Genomic DNA, 27,985 nt, shown 5'->3' with positions numbered 1-27,985 from the left:
AATTGGAATCGTATCTATACGATGGCGGGGCATCGTATATATAATCTATCTGGGCCATTCACCCAGATAGAGCCCAGTAATTAGGGAACAACACAGTGACTTAATCCTCCACCAGTACTATGAAGCCACCACTGTGAATGACTCCACCCTTCCTGGATCATAAGATGTCAGCAGAATGTCCTCATAAAGTATAGGATCCACAGACACCCAGTATTTAAAGATATTTACTACCCATAACGGTAACGTGTTGAGTCCAAGTCTGGTTGCCATTGCTGCCGTCGAAAGAAACCGTCAGAAAGCGGTAAGTAAACCCACTCACGCCATGTCAGCCTGAGGCATCCACATCCCGCGAAATCCCCGACGTCATGGCGCGTACCTTTCGACGACGCCTCGACGTCCTTTCTCTCCCTCAATTACTATCCAATCCATCATGTTTCCCACAGCCCGGTGCCTGGCTGCCAAGCCCTCCGGCTTTATCAAGCGCAGCGCCGAGGAACTCAGCCGCCTGACGCGCATCGGTACGCCCCATCCCATCGCAACCCATCCCTCTGCACCAATACTGATTGATATGCTACCCTATCTTAGCCTGGAACTCCGAGGGCCTAACCACCCCAACCAAGCCCTACGTCCTCCTCGACTTCGAAAATGACTCCTCCGTCGCCGGCTGCAAGACCATGGCCGACCGTGCCGTCGGAGGCTACAGCACCGCCAGTCTCGACTACGTGCCTGCTGATCCAGCAACCAATAGTCCCGCCCATGCTCAATTCCACGGAAGTATCTCGACGAAGCTACCTATGAACTGGCGCGTTGAGCGGACGGGTGCGTCCTCTCCCCTATCAACCCAGTCCTCCGCACCTCGGACCCAGAACACTAACAAGTATGAAATGGGATGGAAACGACAGGCTACGCCGCCTTCCGCAACCACGACCGCGGCATGTGGCTCTTCGGCCGTCTATACTGGGACGTTGATCCGTACGCTTACCTCGCTCTGCGGGTGAAATCCGACGGTCGTCGCTACACCGTCAACATTCAGACCGATTCTATCGTTGAGACGGACATTCACCAACATCGTCTGTATACCCGCCATCATCGTGTCCAGGACAACGCTGCCTCTTCCTCTTCCTCTTTTTCCTCCGTTGATGATGTCGAAACCCCCGAGCTCGCCGAACGAATCTACCCCCACGGCATCCCTCCCTCGTTGTCCGATATTCCCCCCGAATCCATCATCATGTCTAGTGGTAGTTCCAGCGTGACTACATCCAGTTCTACGGGGTGGGAAACCATCCTGTTACCGTTCAACTCGTTTGTGCGGACGAATCATGGATTGGTGGTTGAGCCGCAGACGTCGATTCTCAGACAGCGGGTTACGAGTGTGGGTATTGGGTTGACGGATCGGGTGGAGGGGCCGTTTGATCTGCGGATTCATAAGATCTGGGCGACGAATGGCATGGGCGAGGCGGAGATTGAGGAGGAGAGGAGGATTTGTGGAGCGGATGCGTTGCCGGTTGATGAGGGGGTTATGACCGGGTGGATGGGGGAGAAGAAGGGTGAGAGGGAGAAGGTGCAGCGTGCTGCTGCTGATGGTGCTGGTGCTGGGGAGAAGAAGGAGCCCAAGGCGAAGGGGTTGAAGGGGTTGAAGGATGAGTGGGAGCAGTAGTGGTTGATACCTTGTTTATCTAGATTGTACAGTACAGTGAACTTCTACCTAGTACACTGGTTCTGATTGGGTTCTACAAACACGGCACATACATTCCCCGTCTCACGACGAAGAGTCGGGTCATCATGGAAGGCAGCATGGATGAGAAGGGGCACTTCATCGAACCCACCATCATCCCGTGGGTTCCCAAATGACTCCACGACCACCCAGACGAGCTCCAACCCCCCCCCCCCCCCCCCCATCCCCATCCTGCACATAACCACTCCGTAAGAAACACCCCATCCACCCAATCAATTAATTAGTTCCCCCCCGTAATCTTCTCCCAAGCCTCCTTATACTTCTCCGCCGTCTTCTGGGCAATCTCCTCCGTCATCCGCACGCCCTCCTTCCCCTTCAACCCCTCCTTAACCAACCAATCGCGCAAGAACTGCTTATCGAAACTAGCCTGACCGCGTCCAATCTCATACGTATCCTTAGGCCAGAACCGCGACGAGTCCGGAGTGAGCACCTCATCCGCGAGCACCACCTCACCAGTCTCCTCATCAACACCGAACTCGAACTTCGTGTCCGCGATAATCACACCCCGGGTCAAGGCGTACTCGTGCGCAACCTTGTACAGCTGGATAGCGAGGGCAGCGACCGTAGCGGCGTACTTTCCGCCGAGGATTTCAACGGCTATACATAATCCAATTAGCCATATATCCCTCCGCAGGGAATGATCGGGAAATAAGTAGAGGAAAAACAAACCCTTATCCGGATGAATATTCTCATCATGCTCACCCTGCTCCGCCTTGGTAGAGGGGGTATAAATCGGTCCATCAGGGAAGGCCTCGCTCTCCCGGAGACCCTCCTTCACCGGGATTCCGTGCACAGTGCCCGAGGTCTGATACTCCTTCCAGGCCGAACCGGTAATGTATCCACGCACAATAGCTTCAATGGGCAGGATCCGGAGCTTGCGGACCTGCATGCTGCGGTTCTGGAGGACGGGACGCAGCGACTCGGGGATTTGCGGGGGCAGGTCGAGAGTCAGGAAGTGGGTGCGGAGGGAGGGGAGGGCGGAGGTCAGGATGGAGAACCATTTTTGCGTGCACAGGGTGAGGAGGATGCCTTTGTTGAGGATGCCCTGTTTTTTTTATTCTTTGGTTAGCTTGGAGATGGATTTGAGGATGGAGGGGGGGGAGGATGACATTTTCCATGATCACGTCGTAGGCGGAGATGCGGTCGGTCGCGACGAACAGGAGGGTTTTGTCGTCGATTTCGTATAGATCGCGCACTTTGCCGCGGGCGATCAGGGGCAACGCGCCCTGCAGATCGGTTTGGGTGAATGCCTCGGTCATTGTAGATGGGAGTGACTGAGAACAATGGGGGGGGGGGAGCTCAATAGAGGAGGGATTGAAGAGAAGTTGTGCAAGTAATTTGTGGGGAGTCATTCATCCGTTTTCGCAACGATAATCGATAAGCTTTGCGGCGGGGTACTGCCGCCTCAGGCACTCTCTCCGCTGTTTCTACACAGGCCGCCGGCATGTTATGCAAGGTGGTGCGCAATGTTTACTTGGGTGGGCATATGCATGCGGTTCATTACTACTATGTCTGTCTGTCTGTTTCGTCTAGCACCTATCTGGATACTAGTTACACCTCCCGTGTAGCCTCTCTTCCCCGGATATATTCTTGCCGCTCAACAGCCCAGTCCGGATCCACCACGGACAGCGCAACAGCCTCTGTCTCAGCAACAGCAATGTCAGGGTCAATTGTACGAACTTTGGCATGCTTATGCAGACGCAAGCCGTGTGCTTCCCCCAGCCCTTCCGTCTCGAACTTCTCCAGTGTCTCTGCCCCATCCGGATCAGCAACATCCTTCAATAGTTCCCAAAAGTCTTCGTCCGACATGGACCACAGCACCGCCTCCTGGATCTGTCCCCCGCGAACAAGATCCCCGATCAATTGTCCAGTCTTGCGGTACATTTCGACATGCGTTGGGTTAGACCACACTTCCCGGTCCGTAGTCAGATACGCTCGTGCAAGCCGGAGGGCCACCTGCTGATCGTTGAGCACCAACATCCGATGCGGAGACGACGCATCAGGAAACGCTTTCAGAGCGGCCACCACGCGATGACTGTCGTCCAGCGCAAACATCCCAAATGCAACGGCATCCCGTAGGGAGTAATCCAGTCGGTCCGCGCAAAGATGCGGAGCTCCCATCTCGACGAGCGGATACTGCTCCTCGTCCAAGACCGTTTGCGGAATGCCATGCTTGGTCAAAATGGCGGGGATCTGTGTCGTCTGGATATACCGCGCTTTATGAACCTCGTGGAAACTCTCCTTCCCTGGCTGGGAAAGTGCCCAGTCCACCACATGGCTAAGCACCGTATGGCTTATATCGTGGAGCAGCGCGGTCACCTGTTCTTCGACGCTGGCGCCGGCGATACGGACCAGCAGCAATGCCCCGACGGAGTGCTCGAAGCGCGTAATCTTGACGGGTTTGGGAAGCAGCCCGAGGTGCCCGGTCACTCCGTGCTGGCCGATGCCGATCAGTCGACGGAGATCTGGCGACTGGAGGAGGTCGATCAGGACGGGCTCGGTGATTGTGTGGTCGCCATAGAGGGCGTCGCGGACGAGGATGGTGTCGGGTGCGGGGGACTCGTGAGTCTGAAAGTGCCCCGCCTCTAGCGTGGTGGCCATCTGCTGCAAGTGCCTCGTTGGATAGGCTAGATATTTGTTTGGGTGAGGGGGTGTCGACACAACTCGGCGGATACTTGTGCTAGTGTAACTGCAGGTGTTTCTCAGGGAAGACCGCTGCTGCGTGTTGTTTACCAGAAGCTGGAAGGAGGAACGATGCCGGGGAAGCACGACGACTGGCCCGGTCACATGTGCCACGCGAGTGCCTCGTCTGACGACTCCGGCTGGGTGGAAGCAATGGAGCGACATCCCGATTATATACCAAATGGTCAAGGTACTAGTCCCTGATGCCTGGTCCTGGTGATTGGCAGATGAAGCATGAGTATGCTCGGAATCCCGATGCAAGCCCGGATGTTTGCATTGAGTCCAAGCTTCCAGGCACCACCGGCAGAACCCTGCAGGCAGCAGCAGTTGGCTATGGGGGCTCCTTCCATCTCTAGATGCCTGGTAATTAGCGACAAGGATGACAACTTTCCCCGGATGATGTACAAACAGCGAATTGACACTACTCAACGCTACGAGCGACTACAGCAAGAGCCTTGCGTGTCCCCTTCAACCCGAGGCATAAGCAGGAGAGATGGGTACGCGTCCAGACCATTGCAGACTATATCAACAAGTTCATCTATCGTATTCCAATCTCTATATACCCCTTGAGAGTTCATCAGGTAGCTAGGCTATCTTATTCGATGTCGGTCAGATGCGTATGAGGATCGCTACGCAAGCACCGTAATTGGATCCAGTAGTCGCTACGAATCCACGCCCAATATACATAGTGTTTGTGTCAGATCTATATATCGTGTTTTCGCAGGCGGTCGGTGGGTAGAAGGATTGGTCGCACTTCAGACTTAGAGCCGATATCAGTGAAGGCGACAGACCATTCAATTGCAGTCCTACAGAAGCCCTAAGAAAACGACAACAAGGGAAGTCAGTAAAGTAGATCTTGACAGGATCGATCCTACCTTGCCCAGGTGACAATATTCTGCACCAGTAGGAGCATACTTGACTTGCCAAGATGCCTAGCGACCCTTTCTTGGTCGGATAATGCTGCCCAAACGCCTTGGCCATGCTAGACCCAATGAGAAACTCATCGGGGTGCTTTCCCTTCCATGGGGCGCAGAATGATAAAGGGGCCTGATGATGGATAGATGAAAACCGCCCAGTTGAAGGAGCCTTTCTGTTCGACTGGATGGACAAACAAACAGACAGAAAGGCGCCCGTGTATCGATCGGTAATAGATTACCACCGTCATGGGCTTCCACTAACACGTTGAAGTAGGATTCTAATCCGAGACCCGGACGAAAGGGAGAAGACAGGTCATTCCCAACTGCTTTGATGAGCGTGGTGGCCGACCAGGCGGTTGAACGAAGACTCGTGAGAACCGCGGTTTAAGCTCGCGACAAAAGTAATGCAGAAATGCGGACCTTTGATGCTGTAGGTGGAACTAAGTTCGCATCACGAGCCAAGGAAGTGTGAGGCGAGGCATCACCTGGTAGCCAGCCCACCGCAAGCCCCTGAACCCCCCGGCTCATAGGTGCGCATGGCATCTTCGTTTCTTGGTCGACGGTCGAAGCATCACTGGACTCATGGATCATGAACCGACCGTCCTTCGGTCGTTGATCGCTGGTTCTGGAGGTCCGTGATCTCCAGGCTCCTCTAGACCTGGAGGGTGCAAACGGTCTGCCAATGTGCTTGCACCCCGGTTCGCCCCCGATCGTCACAATGGCGGATATTTGCTTCTTTGTCCGACAGCAAGTCAGCCGCGCGTGGAGGAGATGGCCTGGTTGGTGGTCGAGCCTGGCCTTCAGGAGGGTCCTGTCCATTTCCGTCCCGGTGGCGCCGTCTCGTCCCCTTCTCGGCCGTCCCTCTTCCCACCTTTCTTTGTTGCTCGTCGCCAACCCAGGGAGGTGGCATGTCTTCGTCTTGGACCGTGGCTTGAGAAATGCCTTCGTAGCGGGTTATGTGCGTGTGTGTGGAAACGGACGAGTCCGGAGAGTCGGAAATCGTCGCGCTGGACAGTCGAACCTGGATGGGGGGCATCCAGAGTTCAGGAGGTCGACGGAATGTAGCTGCCCCTGTCTCGGATCAATGTACGATAGGAGGCCCTGTTGGCTACTTCGTGTGGCTGTGCGAAAGTCTATTCAGTATTGTATCCCCCTAACGACTGGTCAACCCATGTCGTCCATACTATTAGGTAGTCCTTCTCTGTATCAAATCTCCCCCAAATAACATGACGTAACTAGAGACGTAAGCAAAGACATTGGTAAGTCCCCCGTCATCCATACAGTCATACTCATTATTTTGAACGCCTTCAAATGCAAAAGGATGCAATCTAAATCCATGCGTAAATAGAGATAACCCAACATTTCAGACAGTAAATTAATCAGAAACGCCAGGATAAATAACTGCTATACCGTCGCCAAGCCAGACTACCCTTAAGTAAACACTAAATATCAAACGCCACCCATGCTCTGTGACATTAGATGTTCGCTATTGCGACACCAATGGTCATACCTGTACCGAATCAACCAGATTCCTTTCGAAATCCTCTTATCTGCGGTGGGTAAAAACTGAAGAACGAGAAAACCGTAAGCTCAAGACTTTGTGACCGCGCAAGCTGGATTTTCTGGAACTAGGTTCGTTGTGTAGAGGCCTATAACGCATTGCGACCTGGATTATTGTCGCACTGATGAGATATGGACGTTCAAACACCGAGACAGGGCAGATGAGCATAACAGTACCAGCCTATACTTGCTCCTAGAGTCTGGAAACTGGCTCTAACATCGAGTCAGCATGGGTAATATGAGCTTTGGTTATTGCGCACATTGCATTTTGTTCAGTAGGGCAATGCAGGCCTTCATCACATTATAAGCGACGTGGTGGCGCTCCAACCAGTCCCCTGGCTCCGTTAGAATTGACGGTGATAGCAAACCATTGATACCTACAGAATCTGTGCGCATCGTCTGGGTGACAATCAACAACACCTATGATAAGCTCTTTCTCCGCAGCGTTCAAATTGAGACGTTTCTCCATTGCATCATACGGGCAAGTTTGGGCACAAACTCGATACACGTCGCCGGGGTACTCTGGTCTGAGGAAATTTATGTTCTCAACGATGGTTCTCCTCATATCATCAGTAATTATCCAACAAATCAGCAAATTGAAGCTTCAACTCACACCATGTAATATTCCATCAGTCCAATTCTGAATACATAGTGGTATCCATAGTTCTTCGTTAATTCAGCCAGATCTTCATTTGCTTTTTTCTCAGCACGAATGAGGGCCTGATGAAGCTCGAAATAGTTCTCCCCTTGAAGCAGTTTCTCAATGGCGGGATCAAGGATGCTGATGAGCTGGATGGAGTGGCCTTTGATGTCGGAAATAGATGGCTTAATGCGATGATCAGCCATTATGGCCTGAAGAACTTTGCTGTAACGACAGACAGGTGTATCCGCAGATTCGGTTGGACCATAAACTCGATGAGAAGGATAGATATATTCTTCGCCCCTTGTCAAAGCAGTAACCTGCGCCATGAGTCTGCCGACGTTCTTGTGGAGAGAAAAGGATGCTGATATGCATAATGCCTTCCCACGTAGTTCAGCAGCATACACTGCATTACTAGCCATGCCATCAAGGAAATGGAGGAGAGTATTAACGATGAGCTCCATTGTGCGACACCAGAGCAATTGATGGCTTCTGAGACTCAATGTATATGAAGGATCAAGGGTGGCAAGAGACGAGCAGCAAGAGAACATTAGGAGACAAGAAAGTCGAAAGACTGTGAACATGTAATACTCAGACAGGAGGATAGGTGAGGTAAGGGCCCTGTATTAACGTGTACAAACGATCAGTTAGCGTCTACGGAGTTTAACACCAATTCGTGAATCTAACTCAGAATTCACGACCTCTAACTCAACAAAGAATAGCACCAGCCATGCGCCACCGCCTAGAACACAGCTCTATCCGTCTTGTTTAATCCCAGATACTCATCTCTTATTACCTAAAAATGTTATTATTAAATACTGTCTTTGAGTTACCTTTATACATGGCCTCTCCTATACTTTCCTTTGCTTGCTCTCAATGCTCTGAAATTATCACCCAAGGCTATGGTTATCGACTCTACAACTCTCAAACCCTCTGGCTTATATCACGAATACCAGAATGAATTCTATACCTCTTGCTTTGAATCACACTACTGAATCCAGCGATAAGCTCACAGAGCTGCTTTGGCAGGATGCTTTGCGCCATCTCGGGTCCACGAACAACGAAGTGTTGCTTCCAATCAATGTTATCGATATGATCGGTCAGAGCAATGTCGACAAGATCAAGTCTCGTCTTTGGTAGGTAATTTCCAATAACATGTAATAACATACAGGTTTACATAGGGATAGTGCTTTAATTGGTGCTCCGGTAGTAGCTTTCGTCGATGAATCCATAAATGCACTCCGTGTCATGCGTACACCGGCGTTTTCAGGTACAACAATATCTGTTGCATCTCACGAAGTGGCATCCTGCCTCGAATTCAAATCAATCAAAGTCCCTATGAAAAAGCATGAGCGGTCTTCGGTTCCTGTTAAGGCTGCAAAAGTTCCTCGCCCGCCAAATGCATTCATCTTATACCGCCAGCATCATCATCCTAAACTCAAGGAGGCCCATCCCAATCTCTCAAACAACGAGATATGTAGGTTCTTGGCTATGCTAGAGGATCAATAGATATGCTAACATCCCCAGCCGTTATTCTAGGAAAGCAGTGGAAGGCAGAATCCGAAGACATCAGGGTAGAATTTAAAGCCCTGGCTGATGAATTGAAGCGAAAGCATGCAGAGGCGCATCCCGATTACCAGTACACACCACGCAGGCCATTCGAGAAGAAGCGTCGAACTTTGTCTCGTCAGTATCCCAAATCGACGGCGGAATACAAGTCGCCGGATCTCACTACTACCAGCACCGAAACCACTAGTCCTTCGATTGACACCAACGTACAGATAGACGATACTGGGATTGAGGGAACAATGAACTTCTTTCCAGAATATAACATGCCCATTATGCACACCGGCGACATTCTCTATAACGACCTGATACCGAGCGATATGCCACTTCTATCGGACGAGCACTTCCAGCTGGACCCGGAGATATTGGGCTCGTTGATAGCACATGTTCAGACAGACTTCGGCAAGGGTACAGGATTGTGCACACCTCCATCAACTCACATTAGCTTCACCGACCGACATATTGGCGAGACCATCGAGTTCTCGGACTACATTACCGATCTCTATTGAAGAAGGATGAATCGGTTCAACATTTCCTTCCCTTTCCCCTTTTCCCCGTTCTTACTATATGACTTTAACGGCCAGCAAGGGCTCTGAGGGGAGCATTACGGACAATCTCTGTTATTTATAAATACCCATATAACCAGATGGGATTCGGATCTCCATCCCTAATCTCCTGATCATCTTCCCCATTCCAATTCATTCCCCTGGGCGGAAGGAGGACAGGGGGAACCAAAACGTTTCTGTTTCAAATCAAACCGCATATATGTCTCACGATGACAAACATTTAGACTATTTAGTTTATAGATAAATATAATTATCAATACCTAAGCAGGGCGCATCTCATCCCAAAACATTAGGTCACCACTCCCTACAGTTTGCAGCGAACATTCGACCTCGCCCTTTAAAGATAATACGCAGCCCCATGCGTATCCGTGACTCACAGTCGCACCATACTATTTGTAGCTTAGACAATGGGCCATTGAGATCGGGCAAGCTGGGAGAAAGGGGGCGTTACTTTGTTGAGATAGGGCTATACCCACAGCCGAGGCATGTTGAGATGAAGCTCAGCTGGACTAACATGATAGGAGGACTAGATCTGTTCTGAGGGGTGTTTATTCACTGATAAGGCTGTGTGGCAAGGAGGGATGTATCGTAAGGTTGATATGAATTGGGGGAGAAAGCATGAGTTGGTTTTGGTGTTGGTGTTAGAATAGTGCTATTACTTTGGAAAGTTTGGGAATTGTAATCACCGATAGGAGACAATCGGCTGGGAATCTTGGCCCGGAATAAGGGGGAAACATGGGAGACTTCGCTAGAAGCAAACTGTGTGTAGGCAGCTCCGTCGAGAATGGTGGTGAAGATACTTGATATAACCTCCTCCACCTATCTGTATGGATTACGCATAATGACTGCGACTCTTAAGGGCTTCCATATCAGTATAAAACATACTCTATTCTGCTTCAATGGGGCAGTCAATTTCAATCTTCGTTTTCTACTCGAATCCAGCAGTGGTACTTATCTGGACTTTGTAACTGTTGCTGATGCGGTTGCTACTTATATGGAATAATGTTTGGGGTGCAAATCAGGGGTGGGACTCAGGCTAAGGGTTTCGCTATGTGAAGTATGGGGTACCTATTGAGTCTGGTTATATTGTTCTAGTCAATGCTGAACAATGGGTATCTTATATTGTTTTATAGAATGTGGAACATACAATGGTACATTGCGTTGCCATGGCTACCTACAACGTTGACGAGTTCCAGTCACTCGCCCAAATGAATGTCGGACACCGCCACTGCGTGCACTTCTCCTTATTGCCGCTAGGTCCAAGAGGTCTGGGACATATCCAGAAGGATCGGCCGCAGTTGACTCCGGGTTTCTTCGTCGTCAGGCTGATACAATATTCTTGGTGACCTTCGCATTTAGGCGCTCGTTTCTTCGTAAATAGCTTCGACCAATCTTCCTTGCTGACGATTGGGTCAATGATTGTATCGTCCTCCTTTGGGGTGGTTGATGTCGCTGATACGGGTTGGTTGAGATCTCCCGTGGGTTCTCTAGCGATTGTTGCTGAAATTTGCTTGTCAGTTTGCTGTCGATGATCCGTTGGGGTGATCGGCTTGCAGAGTGACGCAGATGGCAGTACAGTAACTGGGCTAGGAGGCTTGGTTGGGCTCTCGCTGGTTTGATTGACCGGAACATTCTTCGGCTTGAAGAACCCTTTGAGCGACTTCTGTCCAGCAGTGGGTGGCGCGGGTGCTGAGGCAGCTACTGACTTGGAACGCTTAACAGGTGAGTCGTTCTTTTCGGACCGCTTACGAACAACGCCTTTGGGCTGAGAATCGTTCTCGGATATGGAAGGGTTGCTGACTGCTTCCATTGGGGCGCTCTTGGTGGCAGCCGTTATTTCTTTCTCTCGAGCTGAAACCGCACGAGAGAGCGTAGGGGTTGCAATCGGAGAGCTCTGCGACGCATTGCTGGGCTTGCGCATGAACATGTCCTTGATACTCCTTCGCTTGTCAAACTCCGGTATCAAGCGGCCCGAAATAGGCAGTAAACATCTGGTCGTATACTCCTGTCGGCGCTCGCCATCTTCAAACATCCCGGATGGATTCATAATGTCACGGATGCTAACTTGCTTATCCCCTATGGTTACAATATCCTTGAACACCGCATACACGGGACAATGATCGGAGCCCTGAGCAGTCGGCGTCAGCAAGTTCCCTTGTGAGTGAGCCAGTGGGATTAATACCATAAGACCTTCTTGTATGTTCGAGTCGCAGAACCAATCTTGCATATCCAAGCTACACAGGACATAGTCGATCCTCGAGCCATAGTTCCCAGGACGGGCATTGATGCGTTGCTCCCAGCACGTGTACATCCCCTTGCGGTCCGGGTGGAATGAGCGGCAGATATCGTGCATAACAGGTTGTTCTCTTCCTTCCTCTCGCTCCCCACTGACCTTTCCGTCGGAAAGTAGGTGGTTGAACACACGTCGCGCATGAATGGATACAAACTCGTCTTCTGTCAAGGTTCCTTTCCGGATAGCCTCCCCCGCATGGGCTGCATCGATCTCTCCTCGCGAGATATTCAGATCCCCTGTCACGAATACCCTCTTTCCAAGGGCAACCAGATTTCGAACCCGCACGTCCATCAACTCAATGAAGTCGTGGCGGAAAGAGTCGCGGCTCTCGTCCCGATTCGCCGGCGAATAGATTCCTAGCAGAACAAAAGCGGGAAATTCGAGGATAACGCAACGGCCCTCTGAGTCCAGCGTCGCTGCATCAATGTCGAGCCGCGATAACTGTTCGATAGTGGGATAGCCACCAATTTGTTGCTCCTCTGGAAGATCCCGAAAAGAGACGGGCGAGTTTGGGGGGCAAAGGACTCCAGTGAGACCTTCCTCTGCGCGGATGGGGGCACATGTTGCGTTGCGCGTGTATATCACAACCCCGGAGTATCCTATGGCAATTAGCTGCCTGATCAACCATGCAGAGACGGGAAATACACACCTTTCTTGACTCGCGGCAGGCTAAAGTAGCAGTCCCAACCGGGCACTAGGACCATGTCATCGCGCAGATCTTTGCGCTGGATCTTCGTTTCCTGGAAGACGACGATATCGGCCTCGAGAATGTCAAACATAGCCTGATGCTATTAGTGTTCTGCGTGTAAAGTGGTCAACAGAAAGCATACATCAAAGGTCCGCTTTCCTCTCCATGGCTCGTAGGAGAAAGGATTTCTGCATCAGGTCAGCGACGCAACTCCAGGATGACCTAGCACCACACACCGAATCCCATTGACTAAGGGCCGTCAGTATCTAGTCACTGCCCAACGTGCAATCTACACGCACCATTCCATGTTGTAATTCGAAACCCCATCCCAGCAATATGGGCGCGAATCACGCATAACTATCCAAGGGTACCAATTTAACCCATTCAGCAAAAGAGTGCGACTCCAAAGGCAACTACCAAACGCGACAGCTCGACACGACTTAGCTCAATGGATGACACCGACACACATCATCAACCGAGAGAGTCAGTAAAGTAAGGATGTCTCCAATATGCCATTGTGATCCGCGCGACTGGCACGTGACCGTGACATCACGCGATCCCAGGCGGGTGCTGACATAAGTCCAAGCGGTGACCAGCGAATCACGGGGACGCTAAACGGCTTTTGTTTCGTTAAGCCGGAAGGGCCGACGTCCGGGATAATCCCACCGTCAAAGACGACGTCGTCCCATTCCTCCAACGTCACTCCTCCACTCCAACCCACCCCAACCATCATGTTCCCTCAGCGCAACGCCCTTCGTCTCTCCCAGCGCGCTGCCCAGCAGCTGCGTGCCGCTCCGGTCCGCTCGACCGTCCAGCGCCGTGCCAACAGCTCCGACTCCAAGCAGCTTCCCTCTTGGGCCGTCGACAACGAGTTCAACCGCGAGAGAGAGGCCGTCAAGCACCACGCTGCTGCTACCAGTGGTGCGTATCTGCCCAATTGACGTCGGTATTCGGAGAGAAATGGGCTGTGCTGACTCAATGGCTGTTCTAGATCTGTGGCGCAAGCTCTCCATCTAGTATGTGGGCTTGCTAATACTACCGCAATTGACCTATAGTAATGACTCACCTTCTCCAGCGCCGTCATCCCCGTTCTCATTGCCGGCGGTATCAACTCTTACAACCTTTGGAACGAGCACTGGGAGCACTGGGCCCACATGCCCGCTCTTGAGGACCGTACCGAGTACCCCTACCAGAACATCCGCGTGAAGAACTTCCCCTGGGGAGATGGTGACAAGGTGCGTGCCACCGCCTTACCCATAGCTATACGATAACTCAATACTAACGGAATATATTCTTTCTATAGACTATCTTGTAAGCTTCAACCCGCATCGTTTAACATCGAACGCAAGCTACCGACGAGCATACATGCTAACAAATCCCACAGCTGGAACTCTAGCGTCAACTACCACAACAAGGACAAGGCCACCTAATTGCCCCGCACTGGATGGTTCGAGTACAGCTTCTTTGATTGATCTTGCCTGTTGACGGGAGGGGAAATCAAAGAACATGTATATTTACCGGCAAGTTATGCAGAGATAGAATGACCGGGCATTGGGTGCTCAGAGGTGGAATTGAGATAGCGTGACACACAATACTGATAAGCTTTTATTTCCTTTGTTGTGCTGTTTTGTTGGTAATCAGCATGGATTATGTTGGTTCTGCTAAATTCTTTCTTTGCGTGACGGGAGTAAAAAAGTCTTTCCTGCCTGAGCTAAATGATAGGCATAACGACTGTCAAAGCAGCACGAAGGAATCATCGCACGGAATCCGTGAGATCAACTGGTGTCAGGCCAAAGAGTCTTCTGTTTTGCCATGTGTTGGTTCATTTCACCCACTGCTTCGCTGTTGCGATTGAAATTAGGACTGGGGGACATCTATGAGATCCTAGGCGCTTCATGATGTAGTGTAGACTACTGTCAAAAGGTCACTGGCCGCCAAAGGTGCAATGAAGTCGCAAATACACGGGCATTAATCTTGCACAACTATCTACCATGCCATACATCAGTTACCGATAGGAAAGCACACAACTATACCTCTTCGCAATCTAGCCACCACTGCCTCTTCAAATCCAAATACTTCGCCGCATAGTCATTCGCCAGGACCGGGTCCCCCGTTAAATGCATGACTGTCGCTTTCTTCGCCATCAGCTCACATTGCCCCTTGATATCCTCGATCTCCTCGTACTGCTCATATGCACAATCCAAATACGCCAGCGCCCTGTTGATATGCTCCTTTTTCAAGACCGAGTTCGTTAGTCCCCTACTCCGGAGAATTCCTGCTATTCCCATATTCGCGTCCACGAGAAGCGAATACGCCTGCGCAGCCAGGTCACAGTTACTCGTCTCAAGGATCTGGGGCATGATGCTTTCGATTAACTCGGACACGGCGTCGAATTCGCGCAAGCTGAGAAGGACGCCTGCAAGCACGCAGATGGACTCCCAAAGACTGGGGAGGAGACGCGAGCGGTGCGCGATGCTGGCGGCTCGCATAGCGAGGGAGAAGCCGCGTTGTGGATGGCCAGTTTTCTGTAGAATGCAGGCCTTTAGACAGAGAAGTTTGACTTGTGTGAAAATATCAAAGTTTTCTTGGTGAATGGTTTGGGCGGTTTTCTCGACAAGTTCGAGTGCGCGAGCATAGTGGCCTTGGCGGATGCGGAGGTCAATGGTAAGAATTGAGAGGAGAAGGGTGATGTCATTATCAGGGAGTTGAATGGCTTGGAGCTGGGCGAGGAGGTGTTCGGCTGCGACTTTGTTATCGCTGGGTATTGTCATTAGTGTGGGCTGAGCTAGAGATCGGGATAGGGGGACATGCCGGTATATTTGACGTCGAAGTTGCAGGATGCCGGAAAAGAATGTCCAGTATTGGTATGTTTTGAGGGAGCGAAGCTTTTCCGGAGAAATCTGGTTCATTCGAGCTGATACCTCGGAGTACCGGCCCTGCTGCGCTAGCTTGGAAGAATTAGTAGTGTTATGGGCTGGAATGGGAGATTGACGTACGAGCTGGCAACTACGGAAGGTGCTCTTGAGATAATCTTCGAATGGCGCTTTGTTTGCGTAGCATTCGCGGAATATTTCGCTGCTTAACCATGCGAGGTGCGTGATGCCTGTGGACTTAGCTGAGATTGAACAATGCCATGGAGAAAGGCATACCTATTCTGGAATAAAGTGAGGTCTGCAGGAGAAGCTGCGGACCCACAGAGTTGAGTAGGTTTTTCGTTACATTGAGATGCGATGCTCGAATTATGTTCTCAATGGACGAGGCAAGACTCTCTCCCTAGAGGAAGTTAGACGTAGTGGTTAGGAGACGAGGAGCTACCCACATTATGTAGCTCGAGTTTCGCTTCGCTCAACAGCGTTGTACTGAGAAGGCTCCACATTTCTGTTTCTTTTGCCTTTGCCTTCAGAAACGTAAGACCCTCCTTTTCATTCCCCAACATGCCCGTGTTCTGTACATCTTTCATCTGCTCCGGAAACGCTTTGCCGAAGTGATACAGCCAGCTCATACAGAAATTCAAGCAGTTCATATCGTGGGATTCTCGAGCAATAGAGACAGCCTCCTGCATGGCCGAGACGGCCTCTCCGTAGCATCCGAAATCAGCCTGTAGGATAGCAAGATTAAGCAAGGCATACTGATAGGAGCTTCGATCGCGACTATGCATAGTACAATCGAAGTAGCGGTGCAGGTTGTCAAAAGAAGACGGGTAATCTCCAGCCCTCCAGGCGTCAAGGAATCTAAAGAATCAATAATGAGAAGACTGACTAATTTAGTAGCTGGTCCATACCTCAAATAATGCACAAGGTTAGGAACGGTCACCCCAGACATGATGATGCGTTCCAGTTGAACTTTCATGCCGTCCGGCACTCTTCCTCCCAAGCCTAGCTTTCATAAGCGTTGATTCAATCTATATGAGGGGGTGATTACTTTGCAACTCGCTAATTTGGAATTCGAGAAGTCGTTCAACGTCCTTTGTGCTGACGTACTGCTCATCCTCGGAATCATCCTCGATATTGCCGTACGCAACCTGCGCAAGGTGATCCGTCGTATCCAGGCTAAGATTCAGCAAATTTATATCCACAGGTGCCTGCTCATGAGACGGGTTCTTCCGCGCCCACACATAATAAGTCGGCAGCCGATACTTGACAAAGCCTTGCCAGAGCCTGACAGAGTCATGGAACTGCAGTCTGGTGAACTCCAGCTGAGCTCGTCTCACAAACGCACCTAAAGGAGAGCACCGAGACAAGCGCATACATCCTGTTTCCGGTGCAAGGCCTGCATCTCGATCACGGATTTGCTCTTCCCGGGTCTTGACTAGGATGGCAGAAATATCGGCGAAAAAGACCTCCAAAGCATCGCAGCAGTCAACGGACCAGATCTTTTTGAGGAAGAGATCCCAGATTGAACGACCAGGTATCGAAGATGGATGGCCCGTTAGAGCATTTTCCAGGTCAGTGATAGAGACAGAGAATCGCATTTCCTGGTCTTGTATTGGGGAGTGGGGGTTTCTTTCCAAGGGACTTAGGCAGGTGATGAGAAAGGAGAGAACATGGATGGCAGAGGAGTTGGGGACAACTCCTTCGGTGTAGATGGAAATGAGGCAGAGAAGGGCGACCTTGGAAGGGGTGAGGTAGCGACTCATTGTGGTTAGGAGCTATACACGACCCCGCCAAAAGATCTTATACTTCTAACCACGACACGACGTGCAGCTCGCAAATCGAGACAACCAAGGGAAGCGAATGTGATAAGTGGCTACGCGCGCGGGAGAAACGCGAGGGAGAGAAAGCCGGATCAGATGACTGAAGAAGTATGCTGAGGCTTCCGCTTCCGATGGTGGATGACTTCGATCGGTTTGGATACGGTAGACCCGACCAATCCTCACGTAAAGGGTAGTCATAAACAACCGCTGGGAAATACGCGGAGTGGGAGAAATTCAATTTAAACGTACTATATATTTAATAGTTATTTAAATTCTAATACATACGACCACAGGGTGTGGAGAACAGGGCTTCCCGTCCGCTCAGCCGTACTTAAGCCACACGCCGGGAGGTTAGTAGTTGGGTGGGTGACCACCAGCGAATCCCTTCTGTTGTATGTTTTAGAACACTACTCCAACTTTTTGCATGTTCAGTTGACCGACCAGTCGGTGATTGGAGAAGACTTCCCCGAGCAACAGCGTCTCCATCCAACTACTTACTTTTTCGAAGGGTAGCCCAGCTGCCACTGGCTACCACTTTCTGTTGTGTTCTCTCCAAACATGAATTGGAGTCAGTCCATCCTTGTTGCCGAACAACCCTCGAATTTACGGTGCAGTCAAATCTCAGCTCAACGTTACAACTAAGTAGTTGTCTGATCTTTCACACACGTTATCACATCAACCAGTTGCGCTCAGTTGTTGTTATATTTAAGCGCCCGGGTTAGTGACGCCCATGACGCGAGACTGGAGGTTGAGCTGGGCGCGGGGTTCTTGATTGTGAGTAGTACTATTAGTACTATCTCTCGAAGGTGCCTGGTGCCATCCAATCATGGTCCAAATTTGTCCACGACGCTCCCGCTATTACCGCTGGGCTGCAAGGCCTATGCCGAAGCTGCTGCTCACTGGATTCGCGGACCATATATATCCCAGTGTTTATTTATGTCATTCGCTGCGTTTTCCAACAGGGATCTGAGTCCTGGTGCACATCAATCGGCGATGTTGACTCTGTGGCCCCCTTAGGCATGTGGTCTGGCGCGTAGCCTGAGCGCATTAAAACCCCGCAGGCCGTCCTTTTGATGAACAACAATTGCTGTAGATCGAATTTCCCCATTCTTAGAATTGAACGTCTCTATTTCCCCCCTGCTCGGTGAAATCATTTTTCTGATTAGGATATAGACTATTCGGTGAGAACCATGGTAAGGAAGAAACCCGTCATTTCAACGGCGTATAGCCGGGACACCATAGATAATAAAATCTATCAGGTCAAGCGCTTCTTCTTGAGACGTGCTCAAGCCACGGATGATGCTCATTCCAGGCTTCCACCAGAGCGGCATTCAGACACAAGCGATGCCGGAACAGACGGGCAGACGGCACCGCCCCCTTACAGAAGCCAGTCGCCATCGCTGTCATGGCTACGGCTGAGATCGCACTCTCGCTCTTCGGTCTCGACACCACGCCCATTACGTGCCAAGTTTGGGCTGCATGTCGTGCACCAGCCCAAGGTGGCCGCACCAGTCGATATAATATTCGTCCACGGTCTCGGGGGCGACCGTGTCTTGACGTGGTGCAATAACCATGATGAGGGGCAGTTCTGGCCGGGGCTATGGCTTCCACAAGAGCCAGGGATATCGAAAAGCCGTATTCTTTCATTCGGGTATGATGCAGGCTTTGGCAAAGGTGCAGTTGGAAACATTTACAGGATCTCCGACTTTACTAAAAGCCTCCTGCATGAGATGAGATCTGCGCAGGACCCTGATGGAAACCCCTTGGGCATTGGAAAGGTCCCGATCATCTTTATCGTTCATTCTATGGGTGGACTGGTGGCCAAGTCCGCATTTCTCCTAGGACAAAATGACGAGAACTATAAGGATATCATCCGGTCGATAAGATGCATGATGTTCCTTGCTACACCTCATAGGGGTGCTGAGCATACCACTGCACTTAATAACTTACTGAAGGTAAGCTTCCAATCGCTGAGGGACTTCATCGACGAGCTTCAACGAGGCTCGCCAGCGATTGACTCGATCAACGACCAATTTCGTCACGCCGCCTCAAGGCTTATTGTCGCTTCCTTTTACGAAAGCCGTGTGACCAAGATTGGAGGCTTGGGCGTCATGGTGGTCCCCAAAGAATCTGCTATACTTGGCTGGCAATTCGAACATTTTGTGAAACTGAAAGCCAAACATCATGGCGTTTGCAAATATGAAAGCCGGGATGATGCCAACTATGTGACCGTACGGAATACATTGGCGGCTTTTGTTGCCGACCTCCGGCCAAAAGGTATGGAGTTCGCTAATACACTAATTACAGAGGAGTCCAAGATGGAAAAGTTCCTAGCAGTTACTCCTACCTTTCAGGAAGATTTCCTTTATTTTCATTCTCGATGGTTTGAAGGCACATGCTCGTGGATCTTTGAAGAGGAACCCATGAAGGACTAGTTAGAGGAGGGTCGTGACTTGACCCTCATCCACCTCAACATGCCACCTGCCAGTGGAAAATCCGTGATATCTGCATACCTCATCGAGAGGCTCCGATCGATAGGCTATCCATGTCATTACTACTTCTTCAGGGCCGGAGATCAACTAAAAGAGTCGGTCAGCATCTTCTTACGGACGATGGCGTTGCAGCTGGTCATTGATGTCCCAGCCTTCCGAGCCAGCCTCACAGACCTAGCTGATTACCGTTTGAATTTGTCAATTTCTAGCACTTCAGATGTTTTCCGGGCACTGTTTGAAGCTACGTGTCCGGGAATCAGGCTCCCTGGTCCTCTTTTCTGGGTAATAGACGGCTTGAATGAATCCGAGTTCCCTCAAGCTGTACTTCAGTATATCTCTCGATTGAGAGAATTGATGCCTATGATCAGGATATTTGTGACTAGCAGAGGGCCTGACAATTTCATTGCTGATGGTAACAAAGCATCTGAAGTGTTGGGAACATTATGCACGCATGGTACAGCGACCCCTACTCAACGTGATATTCGATACTACGTGGAACGGACGATTGAAAAAATGGACGGCACGCCTACAATGAAGGAACGAATTCTGTTAGAGATCCTCAATCAGGCCCATGAAAGCTTTCTCTGGGTGCATTTGGTCCTCGACGAAATTCAGGCATGCCACACCGAGGAAGCGATCCTTGAAAAGGTGCAACAACTCCCCCAAAAAATGAATCAGCTATATGAGCGGTTGGAGGATGCAATATTGGCCTCTCCTCGCCTTGAAGATAGGCATCTTGCACGAACGTTTCTGCAGTGGACAGTCTGTGCACAACAAACTATGACCCTGGACGAAATGGATCAAGCGTTGAAGTTGAAAGTCGTGGATATACGCAAGGCTATCCTGCGTGTACGTGGACAGTTCATTACGGTTGATCCATCTGGAGGCGTGAGGTTGATCCATCAAACCGCCCGGGAATACCTTATGCACTCCAAGAGCGAGATTGCGGTTGATTTGAAGAAGAGCCACAGTATGCTTTTGGAAACTAGTATAACAGCCCTGTGTGCGCCCGGCCTTCAGTCCAAAGTAAGCAAAGAAGAAAATGCGCTGCGACGATCCGAGCCTTTCCTTGTGTATGCGGCTACTTCGTGGACTTTTCACCTTCAGAATTCCGAATGGATGAGTGATGAAACGCTAGATCTTCTCTGCACCTTCTTCAAAAGCCGATCGGTTCTTGTTTGGATCCATATTCTCGGTCTCGTGGATCGTCAGGATATATTGGTTAAAGCGGCCGGTGTGCTGTCGCGTTACGTCAAAACTTGTCGACGCCTTAGCACATCAGAAAACCCAATACTATTACACAAACTTGCCGACGTGAACTATCTTGATAAATGGGGCGTGGACTTAGCTAAGGTTATAGGCAAGTTTGGCAGGCATTTGTCATCACACCCAACATCTATATATAACCTTGTCCCACCATTCTGTCCCTCTGACTCCATTATCCATCAGCAGTTCTACAAGGAAGAGTCAGCCGATGTGATTGTCCAAGGGGCCTCACAAAAAGAATGGAGCGATAATCTGGTCCAGATACCGTTGCCACAAGACGAGAGAGGTATAAAATTATCATGCTCTACTCGATACATTGCCGTATTATCTATCTCAGGGACGACTTTCGTGTGGGATAATATTTCATTCAGGCTCGTTTGCACTTTGCGACATCAAGAAGCTGTGACGGCAATGTCCTTCAATCGACGGGGAGAGAAGATCATAACCTTCGGACTACAGACTACCAAGCTGTGGTCAATTCCAACTGGAGATGTGTGGGTCACCATCATCAATCCTGTGGACAGCAGAGCACTGGCAATCGCTTTTGGGGAAGCGGATGATAGGGTTTTTGTAGCCTGCACCAATCGCCAGATACACTGTCTCAACCTTACAGATCCCACTACTGGATGGAACCTTCTCAGTCACGAATTGCTCCGCGAGACGCCCGAAATTGATGGCACTGTTGTGAACTCCCCGGTGTGCGTCGCATTCAATGGAAATGCAACCCAGGTTGGAGTGTCATATCGTGGGTTCCCACTCTCGGTCTGGGACTTGGGCGAAATGAAATGCATCAAGCGATGTAAGCGGCCCACGGGCGCCCAACCGGACGCCCTCCGCCGGCCGATTGGTTGGTTTGCCGTGGATAGACTTACCTGGAACCCTAATACAGGCCATATCGTCGGCCTGTACAAAGATGGCACAGTTTTCAAGTGGCATCCGCTGACAAATGAGTATCAGGAAGCCGCGTGTATAGCAGATGAAGTTGCTGTAAGCCTGGATGGACGCTTTTTCCTCACGAGCAGCAGCAACGGGGCCGTGAGAGTGTGGAACTTTGCCTTACTCAACGTAATATTTCAGCTTTCGTTGGGTGACCTGGTTAGCGAACTGGCCTTTAGCTCAGATAACAGCACGTTCTACGACATTCGGTGGTCATCGCTGAATGTCTGGCAGCCTAACAGCATGCTGCGCCTTTTGGAGGAAGATGAGTCATTCAGCAATACATCCGGCGAATACCATCAACATGTGTCCACGTGTCATGTATCTGAAACATGTTCTGTCCCTTATGCAGCGGTGTCTGTGGTTGAGACCGCAGCAGGGGCCAGTACCTCATTCTGCTTTGGGAACGATGAAGGGGTTGTCTCTCTGTTCGACGCTTACTCGGGTAAGCTGGCTGAGATTATTCGCTTTCCGAATTCTACCAGCGTGAGCTGCCTAGGATGGAGCAACAGCTCCACGCATCTGGCATGCGCCGACCTAACCGGAGAGGTTGCGGTACATTACATTGCTGGGACTTGTCCCACAGTTCAAGTTCACTCCCGACCAATGCCACAAATTACCAAAGAAACCAGCAGCATCCATGACTTGATTTTCAACCAGGATTGCTCTCTCTTACTGGTTATCTCGGGGCTGACTGGCTATATTTGCTCCGTTGAGGACGGCACTGTTATCAGTACTCGAACTCTAGCTCGGGATGGCTATCGAAAGTGGATCGGCCATGCTGCAGAGCCAGCAATCCTCCTTGCGATTGGACCTGATGAGACCACCGCTTATCTGTGGGCAGACTTTTCCATGGTCACTAATTGGCCATACAACTATGAGGCTAAACCGTCGGAACCCATAGCTGAGCAGCGACAGATCTGGGCGTCGCCTGTCATGGGCTGTGCGATGATTGCTCAGGATCGCCGACATGCTCTTGTGCATCGGCCAGAGTGTGATATCATCGTCGACCTGGCAACTCTGGAACTAGTGAACGGGCATCCTACGCGCTCGTACCTACTCGCCCATCGCGTACCTTTTGAGATCTCCAGTCAGATCTACATCCCCCTGGGGATACTTCCGGGGTTGCGATTAGTCTTTTTTGATGAAGACTTATGGATTTGCACCTATTCGCTGCTGACCCCGCCTCGGGGAGGAACCCTTGAGCGCCAATTCTTCGTCCCCCGCGACTGGGCCAACACGGTGACTCTAAAGCAGTGTCGGATCCTCCAGGACGGCACTCTTCTCTGTCCCCGAGAAGGTGGAGTTGCCGTGATTATGACGGGATTGCTTTCGGGATTTTAGAATAGCGACAGAACCGATGGAGCCTTTACGACTGGTTCAAGCAAGAAGTGTTGTATCGATCATCTTCGATATTGCCTCATCCATCGTTGGCAATCTGGCAGTCGTAGAGAAACCGGAGTGAAAAAAATGATGAATTGTGGTTGGAATTGGTTTTCCGATAAACCTATCACCTCTCACTGCTACTGTGTACTTTTACTGTTCCACAAGCCACTAATTCCATTCGATCTATAGTATAACGCTTTGTTAAGGATTTGACAGCTCCAGCCCAGCCCAGCCCAGCGGTGGCGGCTGTGATCATTGTACGGTGTGGGATGGCAGCTACAACTGTCACTATCATGCTGCAGATACTGACGGCGGCCAGACAAAGAATGGTATTATACCAATATAGGCATGTGGAGCAAAGATTTGGGCGGAATAGCTTTCGATTATGCTAGGGCCGTCGGTGTGTAGGGCCTGGTTGTCTACTTATCCAAGCTTGATGCCGTAACTGCCGGCAGATGGGTTTCTCTTCCAGCTCATTCTTGCTTTACATATCGTTCTTCCCCCTGACACTTTACTCCAACAGACCAGCAAGCTTGGAAGTTGGCCCGTCATGTTTCAGTCAAGTATCTTTTCTTCTGGTTGTTGGGTGATATGTGCCCATAGTGATCACTGTCACTTCCCTGTTGCTTCTTCCTCTCGCTCGCCCCTTCCAGTACGAGTTTCTCTTCCTCACCTACAACCCCTGACCTACTTTCCTTTCAGGTATCTAGCATTCAAGATTAATCACATCTTTATGATCATGAGCCCAATCAGTCCTTTCAGATTCTTTACAATCCGGTTTTGTTAGCCGCCTGAAAAGCATATGTCTTCGAATATTGAACTTAGGAAGAACATTCGACGCATGATGAAGAGAAAGATCTCATTCCACGATATGTCTTCGGATGAAGACAGCAGCTCCGATAGTTCTGAGCCTCTAATGAAAAAAAAAAAGGCGTCAAAGACTTCCATTGGAACACACAATACCCCCGAGTTCCGCAAAGAAATAGCGCCAGATACCATTGTTCATAACCTGGGTGAAGAGTCCATAAAAGTGCAGCTTCAGGGTCCGGCTACCGCTCTAGCTCTGAGTCCAGATGATAGATTAATTGCAGTCGCTGTTGGGGGGGAGATCCACATTTATTATTGGTCAGGGGCCGCCTCCAAAGGCACCGAAATAGTGCACAAGCATTTAGGGACCATGAAGGAACTTGTATTTGCGCCGAACTTGACTGTTAGTGGAGGATATCTGCTCGTTTCTTCAGCGGATTGCGTGAAAGTATGGGATATTGATAATGAAGGGAGAGTGCTGGATCCCGCGGGTGGTTTCAGGGTTGACCCTGCCAAGCTGTCGACTGAAGCTGCTGGAGACTTAGTCGCCAAGCTTGTTCATGATCATGGATTGGAGAAAGATGAAGATGCATGCTTGTCAATCGATGGGGATCTCAGAGAACTTTTGAGCAAAGCTGTTGACAAGCACACCCATGAACATCAGATCGTATTGAAAGGAAACATGGCGATCTTCAGTCCGGATGGAAAATTCATGATATGCATCACCAGGGACAAAAAGTTCGAAAAGCAGGTAGATCTTGGGCCCTCCCCAAATATAATCACTTGGGATGACGAAAAAAGGGAGTCTCAACGCGAGCTACCTGGTCATTCTGGCGGGGTTCGATGGGCAGCCGTGAGCCCAGATTCTAAATCAATTGCATCTGTCGAACGCGATGACAAAGTTCGAATATGGAACGCTGCCAGCGGTACATGTGACTACATCCTTGATTTGTCTGGCGAAACGGTTTTGCGTGGTGCTTTATCACCCAATCCTAAGCACATCGCGTTGATCACCACAACCGGCCTTTTTGTCTATGAGATCACGACGGGAAACCACACTATCCTATGGAAATTACCCAACCCTACTATCACGTTTGTTACTTGGAGTCCGAACGGAAGGCTCATAGCAACATTGAGTGCAGACGGGTTCGGTTTGAGAAATGCTATCACGGGGGTGCAAAGGATGCAGCATCCGGGCCCTGTTTTGAGAAATAAAGAGAAATTTCCTATTCCTTTACACATGAGCTTTGTTGATGAAGGGAAGAGGTTCATGTTCAACTGTCCCATTGACATGGCTACCGTGGTTTACGATTTCATGTCGCTTGTCAGGCATAAGTTTCCAAGGGAGATTTCAGGCACCGTAGGACCAGTTTGCTCCAAAGATGCCACCGTTTTCCTCAATATTGATAATGGTCAGACTTTGAGACTCTGGACTTTTGATTAGGGAAGTGAGCTGTGTTGCTATACCGTCCAGGACACTGCTGGCAAATCCTGTACCTGACTAGCCTATGAAACATGCTAAAGTATATTAATCTCTCTGCATGCAGTCTTTTTGAGCAACCTGAAGATTTATTGTCCGGACAGCCGGTTGGTCAGTAGGCGAGCGCGTCACGTGCCTTGTCACATTGGCCACTGTGTTGTTGTCCTTTTCATCCCGTGTAGCAGAAGCCTTCTAGCTAGTTAATCAATATTATTCATTTTTTCTAGCTTCATGTTCTAACAGATTATAAACCTGGCTTTTTACTGTAAAATATTACTATATTTATTATTAAATATTATTTAAAGTAGTTTTACAAAATTTCAAGTTATTAAAATTTTTATAATATTTTTATAGAGTCGCGACTATAGAAATATTAAAATCTTTTTTTATAATATTAAGAATTCTGATTTTGGTTATATTTATAATTTATAACTAACCACTCCATACTGACTACTAATTAAAAACCAATTTAAGTTAAAAAAGTGTCAAACCCTAGGATCGCTTCTCCCTGTTCCTGTTAGCTTAGCTTTGCCGATGTACGTACCTTCGAACTGAATCGAGGTAGAGTCGGACTGATGACTATCTAAAGGTGACTGGTCCTGAACAAGAGAAGAGAAGTAAGGCCAGATAATGTCGCGCAGCTATCCGTAAGTAAGTGCGGACGAGTGTTGTCGCTAAGCTTCTAAACGTATGGTTACTTAAAGACGATTGTATTGAGCACGAAGAACAGAACTAGCTAAGTATATGAAAGAGTGTTCTTATATCCTATCCTTCATATACCATATTATATACCATTCAGGGTAGATCAAGGGTCGATCCAATCACATTCCCGGATCCCAGTATACCTCCCGTATATCCTCAATAGTAGATTCGATGGTAGATGGTCACGTGACACAGCGCCGCTCCGGACGTTACTCAGACCAGGATTCTACTCGATAAGAGTTGCTGGTTGTCCGAGTCCTGCCTTGTTGCCACTTTTCTGCCTAACCAGTCCGCTTCGCTAATAACCTGGCTAGCAGGGGTCTGTAACAATCTGATGATAGATAGTCACGTGATATAATGCTGCTCCAGATATTACTCAGACCAGGATTCTGCTTGATAAGAGTTGCTGGTTATCTGAGTCCTGCCTTATTATAGCTTTTCTGTCTAATAAGTCCGCTCTGCTAGTAACCTGGCTAGCAGGGGTCTGTAACATCACTCCTCCTTCTTCAAGGTTTCTTATCCTTAAGAGATATAAAGGTGTGTATCCCTCCTACATGTCAGTTAAGTTTTTCCAGTCTTCTTTTCCCCATGATGGGCCAATATGTCTTATTATCATGCTAATCATGATCGGGTAAAGAAGCGTATTCACCAGTCTAATAAGATTTATAAAAGCAGTTTTATTATTAAGAGTTTCTACAAACATTATTTTCTGAAAGATATTTCTTATATTATAGATTTAAAGAGTTAAAACTGTACTGCCTGTACTTATCATAGTTAGAAATATAAAAAATAATTTTACAGTGATAAGGAGTGGAATAAGTTAAAATAAAATTAATTAGATATATAAAGTAAACTTGTTAAAACCCTTGCTGAACAGGCCTGTATTGTTGCCAAAGTGGCTTATTTATTTAAATAATAATAGTTTCTAAAAGATCATGATAAGCAGATATTAGATTATGACTCAAATATATTAAAGCAGTTAGATAAGAAAGATCCTCCAAGTACTAAGGATCTCCGGGAGCTGGAGTACCTAACTGATAAGCATGATACTGCTTAATTTACTGCTGTGTTAGACAATTCTAGCCTGACTTAGTTAATTAGTTCTTCTTTCTTCTAGATAAACTTTAACCTGTTTATTAATAATACTGCTCTACAAGCTGGTAACAGCTTGTTAAATTCTTAATAAGTTTCCATATATTTTCTAAGATATTATATCTTTCTTATTTTATTAAGTATTATAATCTATTACTAATCTTTCTATAGTCTAGAATCTTTTTAACTTTATATTCTTATTCTGTGTTATTATCAATCTCTACATTTTCTGTGATTCTAGCGTTTTTTAGTACAGGTTCTAATAATAAGATATAAAACACTGGATGAATTTTGCTTATTAATCTTAATAATCTTAATTTATAATTGACCAGTTCTTTCTTATCTTTAATAACAAATAGTCCTAGCTTGTAATAGTCTGTTACGGACCCCTGCTAGCTGAACGACTAGTGAGGCGGACACGTCAGGCAGAAGACTACGTCCGGACAGATGAAGACTCTTATCGAGTAGAGTCCCGATCTGAGTA

At 49.1% G+C, this 27,985-nt stretch overlaps 9 protein-coding genes across 9 annotated transcripts, besides 1 other annotated feature; 5 read left to right on the top strand and 4 right to left on the bottom strand.

Moving 5' to 3' along the window:
* The first annotated feature begins 265 nt into the window (after positions 1–265).
* On the top strand, positions 266–1,780 carry BO94DRAFT_537437 (CIA30 family protein). The gene is made up of 3 exons (XM_025612264.1): positions 266–518; positions 586–819; positions 903–1,780. Exons 1-3 carry the CDS (start codon positions 431–433, stop codon positions 1,655–1,657), a joined length of 1,077 nt encoding a protein of 358 aa, XP_025464988.1. The 5' UTR covers positions 266–430; the 3' UTR covers positions 1,658–1,780.
* Positions 1,781–1,955: 175 nt separating this feature from the next.
* BO94DRAFT_558606 (phosphoribosylaminoimidazolesuccinocarboxamide synthase) lies at positions 1,956–4,336 on the bottom strand (the record flags this gene model as incomplete). The annotated part of the gene is made up of 6 exons (XM_025614017.1): positions 1,956–2,332; positions 2,405–2,780; positions 2,845–3,009; positions 3,293–3,937; positions 3,962–3,985; positions 4,007–4,336. 6 exons carry the CDS (start codon positions 4,334–4,336, stop codon positions 1,956–1,958), a joined length of 1,917 nt encoding a protein of 638 aa, XP_025464987.1.
* Positions 4,337–7,143: 2,807 nt separating this feature from the next.
* On the bottom strand, positions 7,144–7,998 carry MAT1-2-4 (putative mating locus protein; the record flags this gene model as incomplete). Its single annotated transcript, XM_025608375.1, has 3 exons — positions 7,144–7,229; positions 7,276–7,454; positions 7,508–7,998. 3 exons carry the CDS (start codon positions 7,996–7,998, stop codon positions 7,144–7,146), a joined length of 756 nt encoding a protein of 251 aa, XP_025464986.1.
* A 493-nt stretch (positions 7,999–8,491) lies between these two features.
* BO94DRAFT_521655 (HMG-box domain-containing protein) lies at positions 8,492–9,872 on the top strand (the record flags this gene model as incomplete). The annotated part of the gene is made up of 3 exons (XM_025610158.1): positions 8,492–8,670; positions 8,722–9,011; positions 9,062–9,872. The coding sequence occupies 3 exons, from the start codon at positions 8,492–8,494 to the stop codon at positions 9,607–9,609; spliced, it is 1,017 nt and encodes a 338-aa protein (XP_025464985.1). The 3' UTR covers positions 9,610–9,872.
* Positions 9,873–10,767: 895 nt separating this feature from the next.
* BO94DRAFT_626319 (DNA-(apurinic or apyrimidinic site) lyase APN2) lies at positions 10,768–13,070 on the bottom strand. The gene is made up of 6 exons (XM_025617347.1): positions 12,947–13,070; positions 12,884–12,896; positions 12,790–12,835; positions 12,609–12,741; positions 11,849–12,558; positions 10,768–11,794 (listed from the first exon to the last, which is right to left on the bottom strand). The coding sequence occupies exons 1-6, from the start codon at positions 12,972–12,974 to the stop codon at positions 10,841–10,843; spliced, it is 1,884 nt and encodes a 627-aa protein (XP_025464984.1). The 5' UTR covers positions 12,975–13,070; the 3' UTR covers positions 10,768–10,840.
* A 308-nt stretch (positions 13,071–13,378) lies between these two features.
* BO94DRAFT_471578 (cytochrome c oxidase subunit VIa) lies at positions 13,379–14,077 on the top strand (the record flags this gene model as incomplete). The annotated part of the gene is made up of 5 exons (XM_025608386.1): positions 13,379–13,568; positions 13,639–13,663; positions 13,723–13,882; positions 13,951–13,958; positions 14,032–14,077. The coding sequence occupies 5 exons, from the start codon at positions 13,379–13,381 to the stop codon at positions 14,075–14,077; spliced, it is 429 nt and encodes a 142-aa protein (XP_025464983.1).
* A 597-nt stretch (positions 14,078–14,674) lies between these two features.
* Positions 14,675–17,530, bottom strand: BO94DRAFT_521646 (putative anaphase-promoting complex subunit Apc5; the record flags this gene model as incomplete). Its single annotated transcript, XM_025610157.1, has 6 exons — positions 16,569–17,530; positions 16,429–16,522; positions 15,967–16,378; positions 15,797–15,920; positions 15,644–15,750; positions 14,675–15,595 (listed from the first exon to the last, which is right to left on the bottom strand). Exons 1-6 carry the CDS (start codon positions 17,281–17,283, stop codon positions 14,675–14,677), a joined length of 2,373 nt encoding a protein of 790 aa, XP_025464982.1. The 5' UTR covers positions 17,284–17,530.
* A 101-nt stretch (positions 17,531–17,631) lies between these two features.
* Positions 17,632–17,853: a sequence feature (Protein overlapping with rRNA (BO94DRAFT_471583, PWY79409.1) was converted to a misc_feature.).
* A 445-nt stretch (positions 17,854–18,298) lies between these two features.
* On the top strand, positions 18,299–23,378 carry BO94DRAFT_603056 (uncharacterized protein; the record flags this gene model as incomplete). Its single annotated transcript, XM_025616434.1, has 3 exons — positions 18,299–18,533; positions 18,600–19,723; positions 19,907–23,378. The coding sequence occupies exons 1-3, from the start codon at positions 18,531–18,533 to the stop codon at positions 23,376–23,378; spliced, it is 4,599 nt and encodes a 1,532-aa protein (XP_025464980.1). The 5' UTR covers positions 18,299–18,530.
* Positions 23,379–24,336: 958 nt separating this feature from the next.
* On the top strand, positions 24,337–25,671 carry BO94DRAFT_471552 (WD40 repeat domain-containing protein; the record flags this gene model as incomplete). Its single annotated transcript, XM_025608385.1, has 1 exon — positions 24,337–25,671. The coding sequence occupies one exon, from the start codon at positions 24,337–24,339 to the stop codon at positions 25,669–25,671; it is 1,335 nt and encodes a 444-aa protein (XP_025464979.1).
* Between the last annotated feature and the right edge of the window lie 2,314 nt (positions 25,672–27,985).

The sequence above is a fragment of the Aspergillus sclerotioniger genome, assembly GCF_003184525.1.
Source record: "Aspergillus sclerotioniger CBS 115572 chromosome Unknown BO94scaffold_23, whole genome shotgun sequence".
NCBI classification, from domain to species: Eukaryota; Fungi; Ascomycota; class Eurotiomycetes; order Eurotiales; family Aspergillaceae; genus Aspergillus; species Aspergillus sclerotioniger.
This window is presented reverse-complemented; position numbering and strand designations above follow the sequence as displayed.

Bases quoted from the DNA above. Each gene is read 5' to 3' on its own strand.
- BO94DRAFT_537437 (XM_025612264.1), top strand. From the start codon at position 431: ATGTTTCCCACAGCCCGGTGCCTGGCTGCCAAGCCCTCCGGCTTTATC. The intron at 519-585 runs GTACGCCCCATC...ACCCTATCTTAG, and splicing joins CAGCCGCCTGACGCGCATCG to CCTGGAACTCCGAGGGCCTA. The intron at 820-902 runs GTGCGTCCTCTC...TGGAAACGACAG, and splicing joins CTGGCGCGTTGAGCGGACGG to GCTACGCCGCCTTCCGCAAC.
- BO94DRAFT_626319 (XM_025617347.1), bottom strand. From the start codon at position 12,974: ATGGGGTTTCGAATTACAACATGGAATG. The intron at 12,742-12,789 runs GTATGCTTTCTG...TAATAGCATCAG, and splicing joins GAGGAAAGCGGACCTTTGAT to GCTATGTTTGACATTCTCGA. The intron at 12,559-12,608 runs GTGTGTATTTCC...TAATTGCCATAG, and splicing joins CCTGCCGCGAGTCAAGAAAG to GATACTCCGGGGTTGTGATA.